General features: G+C 49.1%; 1 protein-coding gene across 2 annotated transcripts in view; it reads right to left on the bottom strand.

Moving 5' to 3' along the window:
• TENT4A (terminal nucleotidyltransferase 4A) overlaps window positions 1-15001 on the bottom strand; it is a 612157-nt gene that overhangs the window by 275244 nt on the left and 321912 nt on the right. For both annotated transcript variants that reach the window (XM_069613719.1, XM_069613720.1), the window contains exon 7: window positions 11528-11741. In XM_069613719.1, the coding sequence (XP_069469820.1) occupies window positions 11528-11741 (214 nt within the window). The remainder of the gene's footprint in view (window positions 1-11527; window positions 11742-15001) is intronic.

Below are 15001 nucleotides of genomic sequence, written 5' to 3' on the forward strand. Positions count from 1 at the left end.
TAGCTCTGTAGGAAGTTCGTATCCTCCTCATAAATGTAAAGTGTCCATCTGGATCTAGTCTTCAGGGTGGATGGAAGTGTAATCCTCCTGAAAAGCTCCTAATTTTCCTAGAAAATTTGAAGCAGGTACAGAGGGAGGGTCCTCCTGAGGTCCCTTAGGGCTAGGTTGCTCTGAAAACGAGAAACTTCTACAACCTGTCCATTCACCCTTCAAAATGTTCTCTGGTCCATATAAATCAGCCAGAAAGGTGGAACATTTTCATTTTCCTCCCTACTGCTCCGAAATTTGTCTCCAATAGCTCTAGACTAAGGCACAGAACTATCTTCGTAGTCCTTGCAAGCATCGGGGCGCCGATGCGTGTCTTACGACGTGTCCGCGGCCCGCTCCTTGCGCTTAGTCGTCTCAAACCTCTCCCTTCAGCCCCACAGCCAAAGCAATCATAGCGTTGCTTTCAGAGATATTCAGCGAATCGGGGCAATGTGCCGGTTGACTGAGGCTTAGCGGTACATTTTTCTCCTACCGGGGCCAGATGTGTTTTGGGAGTAGCGCCCTTTGGCTTAGAAGGCCCAGTCGCAAGACGCTGCAGCAGATGCAGGGAAGGCAGTTTCATCTTGATGATCAGAGGATTCCGGCAACATTTTCAGCGGTCCTCTTGGCGCCTTCACCTGTTTCGATGATACTGACATTCACAGATGGTGAGGCTAGATTCCAAATATACCCCTAGTGTTTTTACTTGGTTGGAGACGGTGATAGGGGTGCCCTCAATGATTATAGCTGTGTATTGTGAGCAGTTTGGCTAGTTGAGCAGGTGATCCTACTATGCGGATCTGTTTTTTCTCCATTTAGACAGAGGCTGTTTTCTGCCATCCATTTCTGGATTATGGAGTAGATTTTATTTACACAGATAGTGCCCTGCTCAAGTGTTAGCAGGTCTTGTGTCTAATACTGCAAGGTTTTGTCTCCCTTTGGAATAAGGAAGAACACTGAATAAATTCCCTCGTTTACAAAGAGATGAGTTCTATTGCTCCTTTCTACAGTAGTGACTGAAGTTCAGCATCGAGTATTAACTGATGATCTTTGAAAATCCTTCTGGATCTGGGTGGATGATCACGCAGTACTTCCAAGTACTCTATGCAGTAGCCTCTGACAGTTGACCTCACCCACTGGTCTATAGCGATTCCCTCCCATGTATGGGTGAATTGTGATATCCGATCCCCTCCTATCCCTACTGGGAAGGCATGGGAGGGAACCTGAATGTGTTTGCCACTCAGCCTTTAGCAGCTTGGTGTTTATCCAGACTGTGCTCTTCGAAAAAATCTGAAATGGTCTAAAAAGATGAGGGCTTTGTGTCCCCTGAATACCAAGGTCAGGATGATTCACTTGGTGAAAAAGCTGACTGCAGTACTCTAGAGTATACCTGGGTACAACAAAGTATGACTGGTGTTAAACAGTCCCCCTGTTGCATAAAGGGTTCAACATTTTATCAGTCGCCTGTTCCTTTTTTGCCGGTACCAGTGATTTGTCAATTGGTTTACCAAATACATAATTTTCAATGGGTATATTAAAGTTGTGTGTTTCTGGCATGAAGCCCAGAGTTCCTGAACCAGGAGTGATGCTGATTTAGTTTTCCCTCAGCAACTATTCTGCCTGCAGTGTCAGCGGCATCTAACAAATTATTTATAATTTAGCTAGCCACTTGTTTCCCCTCTGACAATCTTTGAAGAGAGGTTCCTGCACATAATCTAAACATTACTTAATGAGGTCCCATTGGGCCCTATTATACCTTCCCATTAAAGTAGTATTGTGGTCAAGTCTGGTAGCCACATTTTTCCTCAAACTATACATTTTTTGCTTTTCTGTCTGCTCTTTTACAGGTTGTAGTGACTACAAGGGAGTCGGGCTTTAGATGGCCCCCTAATGTACAAACGATCAGTAGGAGCTGGTTTAAACCGCTTTTCTATTTGCGGGTTAACAGGCTTTGTGAGGGTGTTGAGAGATGGCACGATGCACTTTTATTTTTACAGACTGCAATAAATTATAAGTTACTGACTGCAGTGACTAGTCCCCTTTCCTCCATACTGCATGGGCATCCCTTCCAAGGGATCGGAGAAAACCTTTTTTCACCAGAAAAAACCTTCCCCTTTAAATTTAGAGGTGTGCAGGGGGGCTGCCCTGGGAGCATGCGCTGCCCTGACTGCCTTCTGGTGCCACACCTCAGCCAAAATGACACATTAAGCAAAGTTAGTATGCATTACCCTCTGGGACCACTGTCGAGGCGAACTTGGCGAATCAGACCTGCAAAAGCATACGAACAAAGGGACCAAATCTGGTTTGGCGACAGAGAAACTCTAGAAGGACCTTTCCAAAAAGAAATGGCAAAAAAAGACGACCGGTAACCGTTTAAACAAAGGGGGCTCAGACGCCATCTTGAAAAACATGGCACCCGTGATTTTTAGCTACCAGTGTTTGCGGTCGGGAAAAATCATGGTGGTTTGTTGTAAAACCACAGCCAACAGCAATTTCGATAGGAAAGGCTAGCATTTGACTGCTACATGAGTTTCTAGACAACGAGCAAAGTTGCTGGGGGTCTCTAAGGCGAAGGGAATTAGCACATTTATGAAAATTCTCCCTAACACGCATCAACAATAGTTGCCTAATGACCAGTATTATTACGGGAGCAGTTGGTGGGACGTATGGAGGCAAGGGGACTAAGTCACTGCAGTGAGTAACTTCCAATTACTTTTACATACCGTCCCCTTTACTACATACTGCATGGGCAATTACAACTGAAATTAGCCCCAGGGTGGAGAGGAGACCCTCCTTCAGCAAATCGGTTCCTGAGAACCGCCTGTCCGAAAGCCGCATCAGATCTAGAGCCGGCATCCAAACAGTAACGCTTGCAAAAAGCCGAGGGAGTGGCCCAAGTGGCCGCCCTGCTTATGACTTGCCAAGGGACATGGCGCTGGAACGCGATGGCTGTTGCCTTGGCCCTGACTGCGTGGGCGTGCATGTTGGCCAGACGTGACTTGCATTGGCCCTTGTACGCTTCCTTGATGGCCGAGACCATCCTGCGAGATATGGAGGCCTGGTAGCCTGGTCTTGAACCGAGCCTCTGAAAGTGACAAACAGGGCATCTGATTTTCGGAAGCCCTTGGTCCTGGCCAAGTAAAATTTCAGGGCACGCCTGATATCCAGGCAGTGCAGCACCCTCTGTGCTTCATCCTTGGGATCGGGAAAGAACGTAGGAAGGACCATTTCCTCTTTCAAGTGAAAAGCAGACGGCACCTTGGGCAGAAAGGCCGGGTGTGTCCGCAGGACTATCCCTGTGAAAGGTAGTATATGGTTACAAGGTGTATGCCCCTATGGTGGGGTGACCTCACGAAGTGGATCATAGCTGAAACCGCGGCATGGGAAACGGCCATTCATGTTCAAAGACTGGATTCCAGCGAGGAACTACACCGCTGGGTGGCCCCGACAGTGCCCTTGCTGCACCCTGAGGCGGATGATATGGAGTGGAGAGAGTTGCCCGGATACGGGCACGAACTAGAGAGGAACAGTGAACTAACTATGCTCTTGGGGGGGTGGGGGAGGGGTAGAGGGTGGGGTTTTGGGTTTTCTCGATATGCTTAACCAATCGCCAATGATGCTTTTCCGTACTCTGTTTATTTCTTGTTATGAAACCAATAAAAATATTTTTTTTAAAAAAAGGTTACAAGGTGACCAGCGCCTGTATTTTGCTATCTCTACGAGCCGAGGTGATGCCAACTAGCAAGGCCGTCTTGATGGTGACAAGCCTGATGTCCGGATGCCCTTGGCTCAAATGGTTTGTGCGCCAGGGCACCCAAGACTATGTTGAGATCCCACACTGGGTGAGGCCTCTTGACGGGTGGCTAGAGCCTGCAAGCCTTGTCTAATGTTTGACGATAGGATTGGAGGAGGAGAAGAAGAAGATTCCCACTTCAGAGTTCCTGTAAGCTCCTATGGCTGTGAGGTATGTACGGCAGGTGTCCACCTGCACAGAGTGGGCGAGGTGCACCGAGAAGGAGAGCACGTCATCCAAATAACATGCCATGGGGTCGATTTCCTTGGAGTCTGCCCAGTGGCAGAATCTGGTCCACTTACTTTCATACTGGGCCCTGGTAGTCTTGCTCCTTGCGCCCTGTAGGATTTCCAGATTAGCCTGGGAGAGGCTGAGATGCCTCAGTGTTACCTGCTCAGGTACCAAACTGAGGGCTAGTTTCTGTGGCGCTGGGTGGATGACCCTGCCCCCTGTTGCACCAGAAGATGGGCTGGGCCCGTCAGGAGGTGAATTGGAGGCACCTCCAAGAGGCTGAGCAGCTCCAAAAACCATAGCCTCGCCAGCCACCATAGAGCAATTAGAATGCTGTTGAGTTGGCAAGACTCAATCTTGCAAATCACTCTGAATCAGCAGAGTGGACAGGAGGGCGCAAGCCTTCATGCCGTTCCACTAAAGCCAAAATGCATCGCCCAGCGGGCCAGGGCCCTGTCCCTGCCAGGAGGCAAACTGAGGGCACTTCTTGTGGTGCCAGGTCGCAAAGAGATCCCCATGGGGGTGACCCCACCTGTTGAAGATCTTCCGAATGAGGAGGTTGTTTAGCTGCCACTCATAATTGTCCACTGCCAACCTGCTGAGCCCGTCTGACTCCAGGTTGGCTTCCCCTGGGAGGTGGACTGCCGTGAGGGTAGATGTTTCCCAGGGCCCTCTCCCACGTGCTGATTGCCAGTATGCACAGAGGACAGGATCTGGTGCCGCTCTGCTAGTTGATGTAGTACATGCTGGTCGAGTTGTCTGTCTGGATGAGGACAACCTTGACCCTGAGAAGTGAAAGGAATGCTATGATCGCTAGCCAGATGGTGTTCAGCTCTAACCAATTGATGTGGTATTCATGCTCCGGTCGAGTCCAGGTGCCATGGACCGAGAGATCGTCCAGGGTGGCTAGCCAGCCCTCGAGCCATGAGTCTGCGGTGATGATGGCCTGCGGGGTGGGAGGCCGAAAGGGCTTGCCCGTCTGTAGGTTGCAGTCCCTGGACCACCAGGTTAGGTCCAGGTGGAGCGATTGATGAACGTTGATCCTCTTGGATTGAGAGCCCTGCTCCTGGTTCCATGAGGCTGCGAAGTGCAGCTGAATTCTCCTCAGTCGTGTGTGTGTGTGGGGGACGGCTAATAGGACCTCCGCCAAGAGACCCAGGAGATGCTGGTACCACCAAGCCGAAGTCACCTCTCTGCTGAGGAAGTGATTAATGGCCCTCTTGATGGCCAAGATCTTATCCTCTGACGGAAAGACCTTATCGGAGCACGTGTGAGAGGAGGCCCAAGAATGTCAGTATGCGTGGGCTGCAGCTGCGACTTCTTCAGATTGAGCGAGAAGCCCAGATCGTGCAGCGTGATCATAAGGGCATGGGAAGAGTTGTGAACCGCTTCCGGAGATGTAGCCCTGTCGAGCCAGTCACTGAGGTATGGGTAGATGGAGGGCAGCCACTGTATTCATGAGGCTGGTAAAGACACTAGGGCTGAGTTGAGGCCACAAGGAAGGACCTTGTATTGAAAATGGTAGACCATAATCCTGAACCAAAGGAAAGAACGATGGGGCTGCCAAATCAGGACATCTAGGTATGTGTCCTTCCGATCCAGGGAGCACATCCAGTCTCCCTTGCACAATGTCTCCACTATAAAAGCTGGCTTAACCATCTTAAATTTCTGCAGGGGTAGGAGAGGTTAAGGGTGGACAGACCAGCACAACTCTCAGGCCCACCTGGTTCTTCTGAATGGCAAAAATCCTGGAGTAAAAGCCCAAGCTTCGCTGGGACTTCCTCCACTGCCTGGCTCTCTACGAGCGATCAGATCTCCGCCAGAAGAGTTGCTGTCCCAACTTGAGGGAGGGGAGGTGGGAGGCGAGATAGGAAGGCGGTACCCTGTGGATACTATGCAGAGGATCCAGGGGTCCGTGAAATTCTGGTGCCAGAAATGTGCATGAGAGCAAGCCTGCCCCCCACGGGAGACACGTGGACCTGAAGGGTTGTTTCATGCCTTCTTTCCCTCAGAGGCTGTCGCAGAGGGGCGACTGGAAATAATCCTTACTCCCCCTCCCTCCCCACCCCCTTTTTGTTACTTGCAACGGTTCTGAGAAGGCAAGCCGCCAGGCTGCCTGGATCTCCGTTCCTGGAAGCCACGGGAACCCTCTGTATGCAAGCCCCTTCTTGGAGCACTGCTGTGATTGGGTGTACGACTTGGCAGTTTGAGAGACGTTTTTCTTCTCGTCCAGCTCTTCGTCCTTGGAAGAGGTCCCTCCCCACCCACCCCACCACCCTCCCATTGAACGGCAGCTCTAACATGCGTTCCTGGACATCCGGGTTGAATTTAGTTGCCCGGAGCAGAGGCTGTCCTCATATCTACGATACAGTTGGCCCAGCCAGAGGTGTCAATCTGGGCCAAGGCGGATTTCATGAGATCCTGTGCCACCAGCTTGGCCTCAGCCATCCTGCCCTAAAACGTGCTTGGCTCTGTGTAGGGAGTTCCGGGAGGAACTCCGCAATTTCCCTCCAAAACTTTTGGTTAGCGGCAGCCAGCATGGCATCAGCGTTGGCCTGACGAAGATGCAAGGACACGTTGGAATACAGCTTCTTCCCGTAAGCCTCCAAGCCCCTCTTCTCCTTGCCTAGCAGTGTCACAAAGGAGGAGGTTGAGGACTGCGGTTTTGAGTATAGCGATGCTGCAGCAAATACCAAGGAGTGTGGCTGAGGATGGGCCAAGAGCAAGAGTGTATTCCCTGCCCCCCTTCCATCTGCCTGTACTTGGCATTCAGGTGTCGATTGACCGGCTGGTCCGAGTGGTGCTTGAGCCAACTCTTCTTGGCCTGGGAGACTACATCGGTTTGCAGTGGAATCCCCATTTTGGCAGAGGGGTGTCGCGTGATGACTTCAGCCAGAACCCCCCCCCCCCCCCACCCTCCTCTACCAGCTGTTCAACCTTGGGTTGGGGTAGGCCCAGGTACTCCGGCAGCCCAGCAAGGCATTTGTGGAAGGCCCTGGCTGAGGATGGCATGTCCCAATGATCCTCATCCGTATCCTGTGGATCAGGAGGATCCTGTGGAGGAGTAGCTAGAGCACAGCGACTGTGGCCGGGGGCTGAGGAAGAGGCTAGTACAGAACCATCTGAGGAATTGGCTGGGGGGCGGCCAGAGGCAGCGGCTGCGCCAGGGGTGCCGGCAGAGGAACTTGTGGTGCTGCTAGCATCGTAGGACTTACCTGATGGCGTCCTTTAGGATAACTCCCATCCGAGGTGACTTCTTGAGCCTGAGGAACCTCTCCAAGAACCCCTCTTCACTGGATGGAGAGGTGGTAGGGTGTACTGACGAGGTAGCTTTGAGCTGCTGCATACCCTGCCCGTATGGATGCAGTAGGAAGCTGCCCTGCGCATTAGGATAGGCTGTAGGCCACGTACCTGGTTGAGGACAGTCCCACCTTGATGCTCGTTCTTCGCCAAACTCCTGGAATGGTGTCGGACAGGTGCCTTGGTCTGGCGCGGTGGCCATTTTGTCAAGCTGCCAGTCACGTAACAAACAAACAAACAAACAAACACGTGCTGCTCAGCTCGCTGAGCCCAGCCTCCTTCAACACTCATACGTGTGGATCACGAGGCCTACCCTGCTCCTCGGGCATAGACCGAGTAGGTGTGACACCCTCAACTCAGGGTTTGGTACAGATGCGCTTAGGTGGCCCCTCTGATGTATTGCCAGTACTAGGGCGTAGCCCCTCTGCCATATTGCCAGTAATAGGGCGGAGCCGCTCAGATGACAATCTGGTACAAGAACCTTCCGTTCCCTCAACACTGCCACCTGGAGGATCCCTCTGGCCTTTTAAAGGTAAAAAAGGTTCTGTCTCCCATCCCTTGGAAGGGATGCCCATACAGTATCGAGGAAAGGGGACGGGACGTAAGAGTAAGTAGAGGGAAAGGCATACACTGACACGCTTCATGGGCCGAATGACCGCGAAGGTAGGTGACAGTGCTGGGGTGGGCCTTTGAGTGATAGATAGTTTTAGGTGAGAGGAAAATAGAAAGTGGTCAGTCCAAGTGGAGTGGTGAGCAGTTTAGAGAGGGGGATATGTGAGGATATGAGAACATCCAATGTATGGTAGGCAGAGTGTGTAAGCCGAGAGAGCAGAATGGAGCTAGAGAGCGTGTCACAGAGGGTGAGGAAAAAGCCTAGTGGAGGTATTAGAAGCATTCAGGTGGATGTTGAGGTCTCTGAGGAGAAGTTGAGGGGAAGAGAGACTGAGGGAAGGAGAGGTCGGTCCACTCTGAGGAAAAGGACAATCTGGCCAGGTGGCCTGTTGATCGTGGCCACAGTCAGATAGAGGCCAGGAGAGATAAGAGACTGCATACCAGGCATTCAAAGGAGCAATAGGAATGACAGAAGCAGGGAGTCACTCAAAGATCAGAGCTACTCCACCTCAGGGTCAGTTGGTTCGGGGCTCAGAAGATCTTGTAGCAGTCAGGGAGGAGAGTCAAAACTTGTGCCAGTGCTGGCTGTGAACCATGTCTCGATAAGAGCTAGGACACCCAGGTAAGTTTGAGTAGGCGACAGATGACAGAAGAGTGACAGCAGAGCAAGAGTTGAGTAACGACGTGAAGCAGGTTGACGCATTTGAAGGAGTTCCGGGGGAGTGATAGGCGAGAGCACAGACCATATAAAGAGTCCACAGGTCTGGTGAGGAGACAAGAGAATGTCGGCGAGTGTCGAGGAAGCATGGATGTTGGTATCAGCAGTAGGGAAGCCTGGGTTGGAGACCAGGATGTCCCTCTTGTACTTCCTGACTTGGTGAGAGGGATAGGAGAGAGTAGCAGAGAAGATGGGAGGAAGAGCAGCATATAGGGTGCGAAGGAGGAAGTTGGCAGGAGAATGGTGCGAGAGCCCAGCACCACACAATGCAAGATGCAGAGAGGGAGGGGGTGTGGGTTACAACTGAGAGAAGACACAGGAGGAGATACAAATGAAGTACAGCGCAAAAGCACCAAGGGATTAGGAGTGATCCCCAATGTGCAATAGTGAACAGTAACAGTTAAAACAATGCAAAAACGCCCAGATTCAACTTTCCTAAAAGGGGAAAAATGGCCTTGTTCTTTTTAAACAGAATGCCATTCCTTCAGTTGGAGGCTAGGAGCTAGATGTAACTGACAGGTTTTGCATACATCTTGCAAGGCTTATAAGTGACCTGTAACTGAGGAAAGTGAACAAGGCAATTTGAAAGCAAGACCAGAGTCTCCTGCCATATTCTACCCAATAATTCTACAAAATGTTTATCAGAGTCTTTAAAGTTAAAAAGCAGTGAGCCACTATGTATGACTGTATAGCTTGATAGTCATTGGGTTAAGGATAAAGGTTTCTCTTTCAGGTGAATGCAAAGTGTACTTCTGTGTCACACTTGTGTTACTCTAAAATATGTACTTTGAACTTTACTCATAGGTTGTCTCCCCTTAAAAATGGGCATCTAACAGTCTCCTTCCTTGGGATTTTGAAGGGTATATTAAAATACATTAAATGGTTGTGTGTTCCTTTACTGAATCCTTTTATAAAAGCAACCTCTTGAAAAGAAGTTCACATTGAATGTATGGGGCCTAGGGCCACAATACCTTCAACTTTCTTACTAAACATCTTCCTTCTCAAGCTCTTTGCTCATCTACCGCCAACTCCCTCATAGTTGGCTGCTTCTGTAAGCAGCGAGTCGGTGGTAGATCTTTCTTCGGCTGGGGCCTCCCTCTGGAACAGCCTCCCAGCCCCTCTGAAGAACCATCTCCAGTTCCGCAAGCACCTTAAGACCTTACTCTTTGCTTCTGCTTTCACTCGTCTCCACGGCGGATCTCCTGACTGAATCTGAAACTGCACTGGTTACTAGTCTACCATCTGAACTTGGGCCTAGGCGCCCCCTCACCCCCCCCAAGTTGCACACTTGCACTGCCTCCCTGGCAACCCTGCACTCTGGGACTGTTTACTGTATCCCTACTAGCACTTGACATCTGATGTCTGCACTTAACCTTGCACTTGCCACCTGCTGGCCGCACTTTTATTATTTATTTTTATATTTATTTTTACTGCTATCCTATGTACGGCACTGCCCCCTCCCCCTTCCCTGCACTTAAGCAATCTCAAGGTCACCTGGCCTAGTAGGATTGCTGTCAGTCTTCCCTCGGTTTCTCCTCCCTTGCTTCACTGCGCCTTGAAACACTTGTGTACAGGCACGTTATAAATGCCATATCATATATAACAACGCCTAGCTATGACAAACCATGTCAAATGCACTGGACACCTTCATCTGTGCTCTGTTCTGTTACCGTTATACAAGGTTAATAATCCACCTCCAGATCAAAACACTCAATTTTAAAAACATTAGCATTTTTAAATTAAATGATTGTATCTTTGTGTACTATATTTCAGCAGTCATACCTTTGCTACAAACACATTCAATCGCAGTTTTAGTTCGGCTCCACAGCCACAATGTTTGAGACGCCCATATTCCTCCAGGGATGCTAAACTCAGGGCTAATGCTGCAGATGCTACTGTCAGTGCAGAATCAATCAACTTTAATCTTGAAGGGAGAGGTTCAATGTTTACTTTTTGGGGATGAAGTGAGAAATGCAATTGTTTTGGGGCTGGATGTCCTACAATTGGTTTCTGTACCGACTTCGTGGATTAATTCTCATCTTTTGTTCTTAGTGGGTTTTTCCTTCTAGTTAACTTGCTACTACAAGGTTGTGGGCCATTTTCTGCCTGGTGGTTCTCACTGTGGAAGTCACATTTGTATACTGGCTCCTAGGATAGTGAACTTTTTTTGTAATCTACTAGTCCCAGAAATATTTAGCTGGAATACAGCCTACAGTCTCAATTTCAGTGGTGCCATGGAACAATTTGTTGGCAAAACATCCACTGGGTCATACGATGCTAAACAGACTATGAAACTGAATCTCCTGACTCTCAGCTTGAGATTCCAAAGAATACACTGGTATTCATCCACACCAAACTGAGTTTTCATCTATGAATCTTTACCATGAAGGGCAGTAACATTTGCTAATTTACAAATGCAGAATTGCATTTTAAACAGCCTACCTCAAATCCGAAAGTCCTGGCCACTTGGAAAGGCCAAACTACTTTTCTGTGTAGGATAAGTCTTGGGTTTCAGTGCCTCACTACCTCAGACTATATTAACACTCGAAAAACCAACCTGATGGGGTGTATAGCAAGGAGCACTATGGGAGGTACATTATATACAAGAATTCTATTGCTCATCTGGCCAGGTCAATGGCTTTATAAGACTTTTAGCTATTAGACGGAAGGGCAACAACATGATCGCCCAACACCAATTTACTCTGGGAAAAAGCGCTCTAACCCATAAATTATATTTTACAAATTGTACGTGAATGTACGCATGTTACATTGAGCATATGTTAATGCATATTACAATCTATTCTGCTGTACCATTGCTGGTATTGAAAGTCCAACGTAGTTCCTACCAGGCAAGAGAGGATCTTCGATACACAACATTGATGGCCTATACCCATTAGTCATGGCCTTCATGATTTCTTCTTTGGCGATGTAGGCACCTCCATTTCTTATTCTAATACCAGTTTTCATGTAGTTAAAATTCCTTCCATACAGTTCAAAAAATTCAACCAGAAGCATTCCTAGATTCTCGTTGTCTTTTCTTGCATCTATTCTTGGATGTAACTGAAACAAAGCAAAATTTTGTGAAATATTGAGTTAGAGGAACATTTGTCTGCAATACAAAGTAAACAAACAGTGGAAATACTAATTTCTGCTTGTCAAACATTGTAAATATTACTAAACCAATGGACATTTGATGCAGACCACCAAAAATAAAATGGTATATTCTTTGAAGTGCCACTGAAAGAAGTACTCGCATAGTATGATTATTTTTACAGACAAAGTAAAGAAAATGCACTACTGTCCATACCTTAAGTAAATCAATCCACAGAAATTTCTCTAAAATGTGTGTTAAAACAAAGACCTAAACTTCACCTGCACCAACACAATGGGGAGACAAATTACACCACATTAACATTCTAGAAGAACAAATTACTTACCTCTGGGTAATGTTCTTTCTGATGGATGATATATAGATATATACAGATATATATGAGATACATTACTCACTGTAATCGTATTTCTGATGCTTGTATCTGCTTAGATTCACATGCTGTGCATAGGCCGACACCTAGTGGAAGCTGCTGAGTACTACAGTTTGTTTTTCGAAACTCGAAAATGGGTGTCGAGCTAGGGCGTGCCAGTAATACTATCCCTAGTGTGACGTCCACTGTACCCATGATCCCTCACGCGTGTCGGACCTTCAGATTGTATTTTTTTTCTGACATGAGGTAGCACGAGGAGTAGCGGAAGTACAGAGTATCCAAGCAGATAGATAAGATTACAAGAATCCTTGCGCCTTCTCTCAGAGGGGAGGAAGAGCGGGCGCATGTGAATCTAAGCAGATACAAGCATCAGAAATACGATTACGGTGAGTAATGTATCTGAGGCTTGTGGAATCTGCTCAGATCACATGCTGTGCATAGATTAGCGAGCAGTGTTAGGAGGTGGGATGTGAGGAGGGCCATGAGCGAACAAATGTCTTAGAACCGCTTGTCCCACTTGAGTATCTGTCTTGGAATGAGTATCAACGCAGTAGTGCTGAGTAAAGGTGAATAGAGCTCCATGTAGCGGCTTTGCAAATGGTGTCAATGGGTACATTTGCAATTAAATCCAGAGTGGCCCCGGTGCCTCTTGTAGAGTGGGCCCGTGGTGTAAAAGGCAGGGTTTTACTTGAAAGGGAGTAGCACAGTTGGATACATTTGACTATCCATTGTGAGATGGCACCTTTAGAGACGCGATCTTCTCTGCCTGTAGCTACGGAGACAAACAGTTGATCTGTCTTCCTTGGCAGCCTGGTCTTGTCTACATAGTTGATGACCGCTCTTCGCACATCTAAAGTGTGTAGTTTCACTTCAGCAGAGGTGTTGGGTTCTTGGAAGAAGGCTGGAAGCTCAATGGACTGGTGAACATGGAATTTAGAGCTGAACTTTGGTGAGAACATAGGGTAAGTTCGTAAAAGGAACAAGTTACTAACCTGTAACTGTTCTCCAGCATGGGTATGGCATGGATTCACATGCTCATGAATATTCCCCGTTGTCAGGCCAGGAATCCTCGGTATAGAAAATAAAAAAAATCAGTATCAGTTTAATTTCTGATCCGTCTTTCTCAGTAGTAACCAATCACTGGTCTCTGGGTCATACTGCCCCCAGCCAATGACTGCCTTCTCCCCAAGCCCCACCCCTGGCAGCCATCCTCAGATTTGGTAGCACGTGAAGTGGCAGTATGACCAAGTGAAGAGCCGCAGAGGGGTAGACGGGAGGGTTCGCATTTGAATCCATGCCAGACCCATGCTGGAGAACAACAGTTATAGGTAAGTAACTTGTTCCTTCTCCAGCATGGGGTCTGGCATGGATTCAAATGCTCATGAATATAAGAATACATAGCAGTATACACATGCACAACCACGGGAGGTGGCAAAAAGCTCAATATTAAGCAATACAACAACTCAACATTAAACAACTCTTACCTCCTCACCAGGCTCACCTTAGGCGAACAGGTTGTGCAGCACTGCCTGGCCGACTCTGGACTCCTCCCTGGAATCCCAATCGACGCAGTAGAATCTCGTGAAGGTGTGCGTCGACCTCCAGGTAGCAGCCCTGCAGATGTCGAGCAGGGGCACACCAGACAGGAACACCGTAGTAGCAGCGATCGCTCTGGTCGAATGGGCCCTCGGACGGCCTGGCAACGGTCGGTTTGCCAACCGGTGAAAGTGCATGATGCAGCCGGAGAGCCATCTGGAAATGGAAGTCTTCGAGAGAGCCTTCCCTCGATTCACAGGTCCAAAGTTCACAAACAGCTGTGATGTCTTCCGAAAACTCTTCGTGCGGTCCACGTAGAACTTCAGCGCTCTAGCTACATCCAGCGAGTGCAGAGTCACCTCAGCCAGCGACGGGAAGAAAACTGGCAACTCCAAGGGCTCGTTGAGGTGGAAGTCCAACGGCACCTTGGGCATGAAGGAGGGGTGCGTCCTCAGCACCACCCTCGTGTCGTGAAAAGTCAAGTATGGAGGCTTGCAAGATGGGGCCTGGATCTCTCCCACTCGTGCAGAGGTGATGGCCACGAGGAATGCTGTCTTCCACGACAGAAAACTATAACGGCACTGAATGCATAGGCTCGAATTGGGCCCCCATGAGCCTAGTCAGCACCACGTTGAGCTCCCACGCCGGGGCAGGGGCCTTCACCGGCAGGAATGATCGTAACAGTCCTTTCATAAATTCCTTCACCAGTCGATGAGACCACAAGGACGCCCGTCCTGTAGTTCTGGTGTAACGTGAGACGGCAGCCAGATGTACCTTGATGGAAGCGTGAGATAGGCCAGCCTTGGCCAAAGACAATAGGTACGGCAATACTTGAGGGGCCGTAATCCGCAGAGGGTTAATCTTCTCTGCACGGCACCAGACAGAGAACCTCTTCCATTTGTGTCCGTATCACAAGAGTTGAGGATGCCCTGGCCTTCGCAAGAACCTCTAAGCAGTCTGCCGGGATGTTGCATCCTCCAAACTATAGTGCTGCAGGAGCCAGGCTGCAAGTTCAGCGACTCTGGTTCGTGATGAAGAATGGGGCCTCCTTCTCTGGAGAGAAGATCTGCGTCCGTCGGCAGCTTGACTGGTGTGGACGCTGATGAGTCCAAAAGGTCCAGGAACCAGATCTGCCTCGGCCACGCCGGTGCGATGAGGGTCATCCTGCACCGGGACCTCTTGAGCTGGTTGACGAGCCGGAGTAGCAACGGCAAGAATGCATAATGGAACAGGCCGTCCCAGGGGAAAGAGAAAGCATAGCCCATGCTCCTCGGTTGGGGAAGCCTGCTGGCGAACCTCTGG

Source organism: Ambystoma mexicanum, chromosome 5p, assembly GCF_040938575.1.
Source record: "Ambystoma mexicanum isolate Mex_15411 chromosome 5p, UKY_AmexF1_1, whole genome shotgun sequence".
NCBI lineage: Eukaryota > Metazoa > Chordata > Amphibia > Caudata > Ambystomatidae > Ambystoma > Ambystoma mexicanum.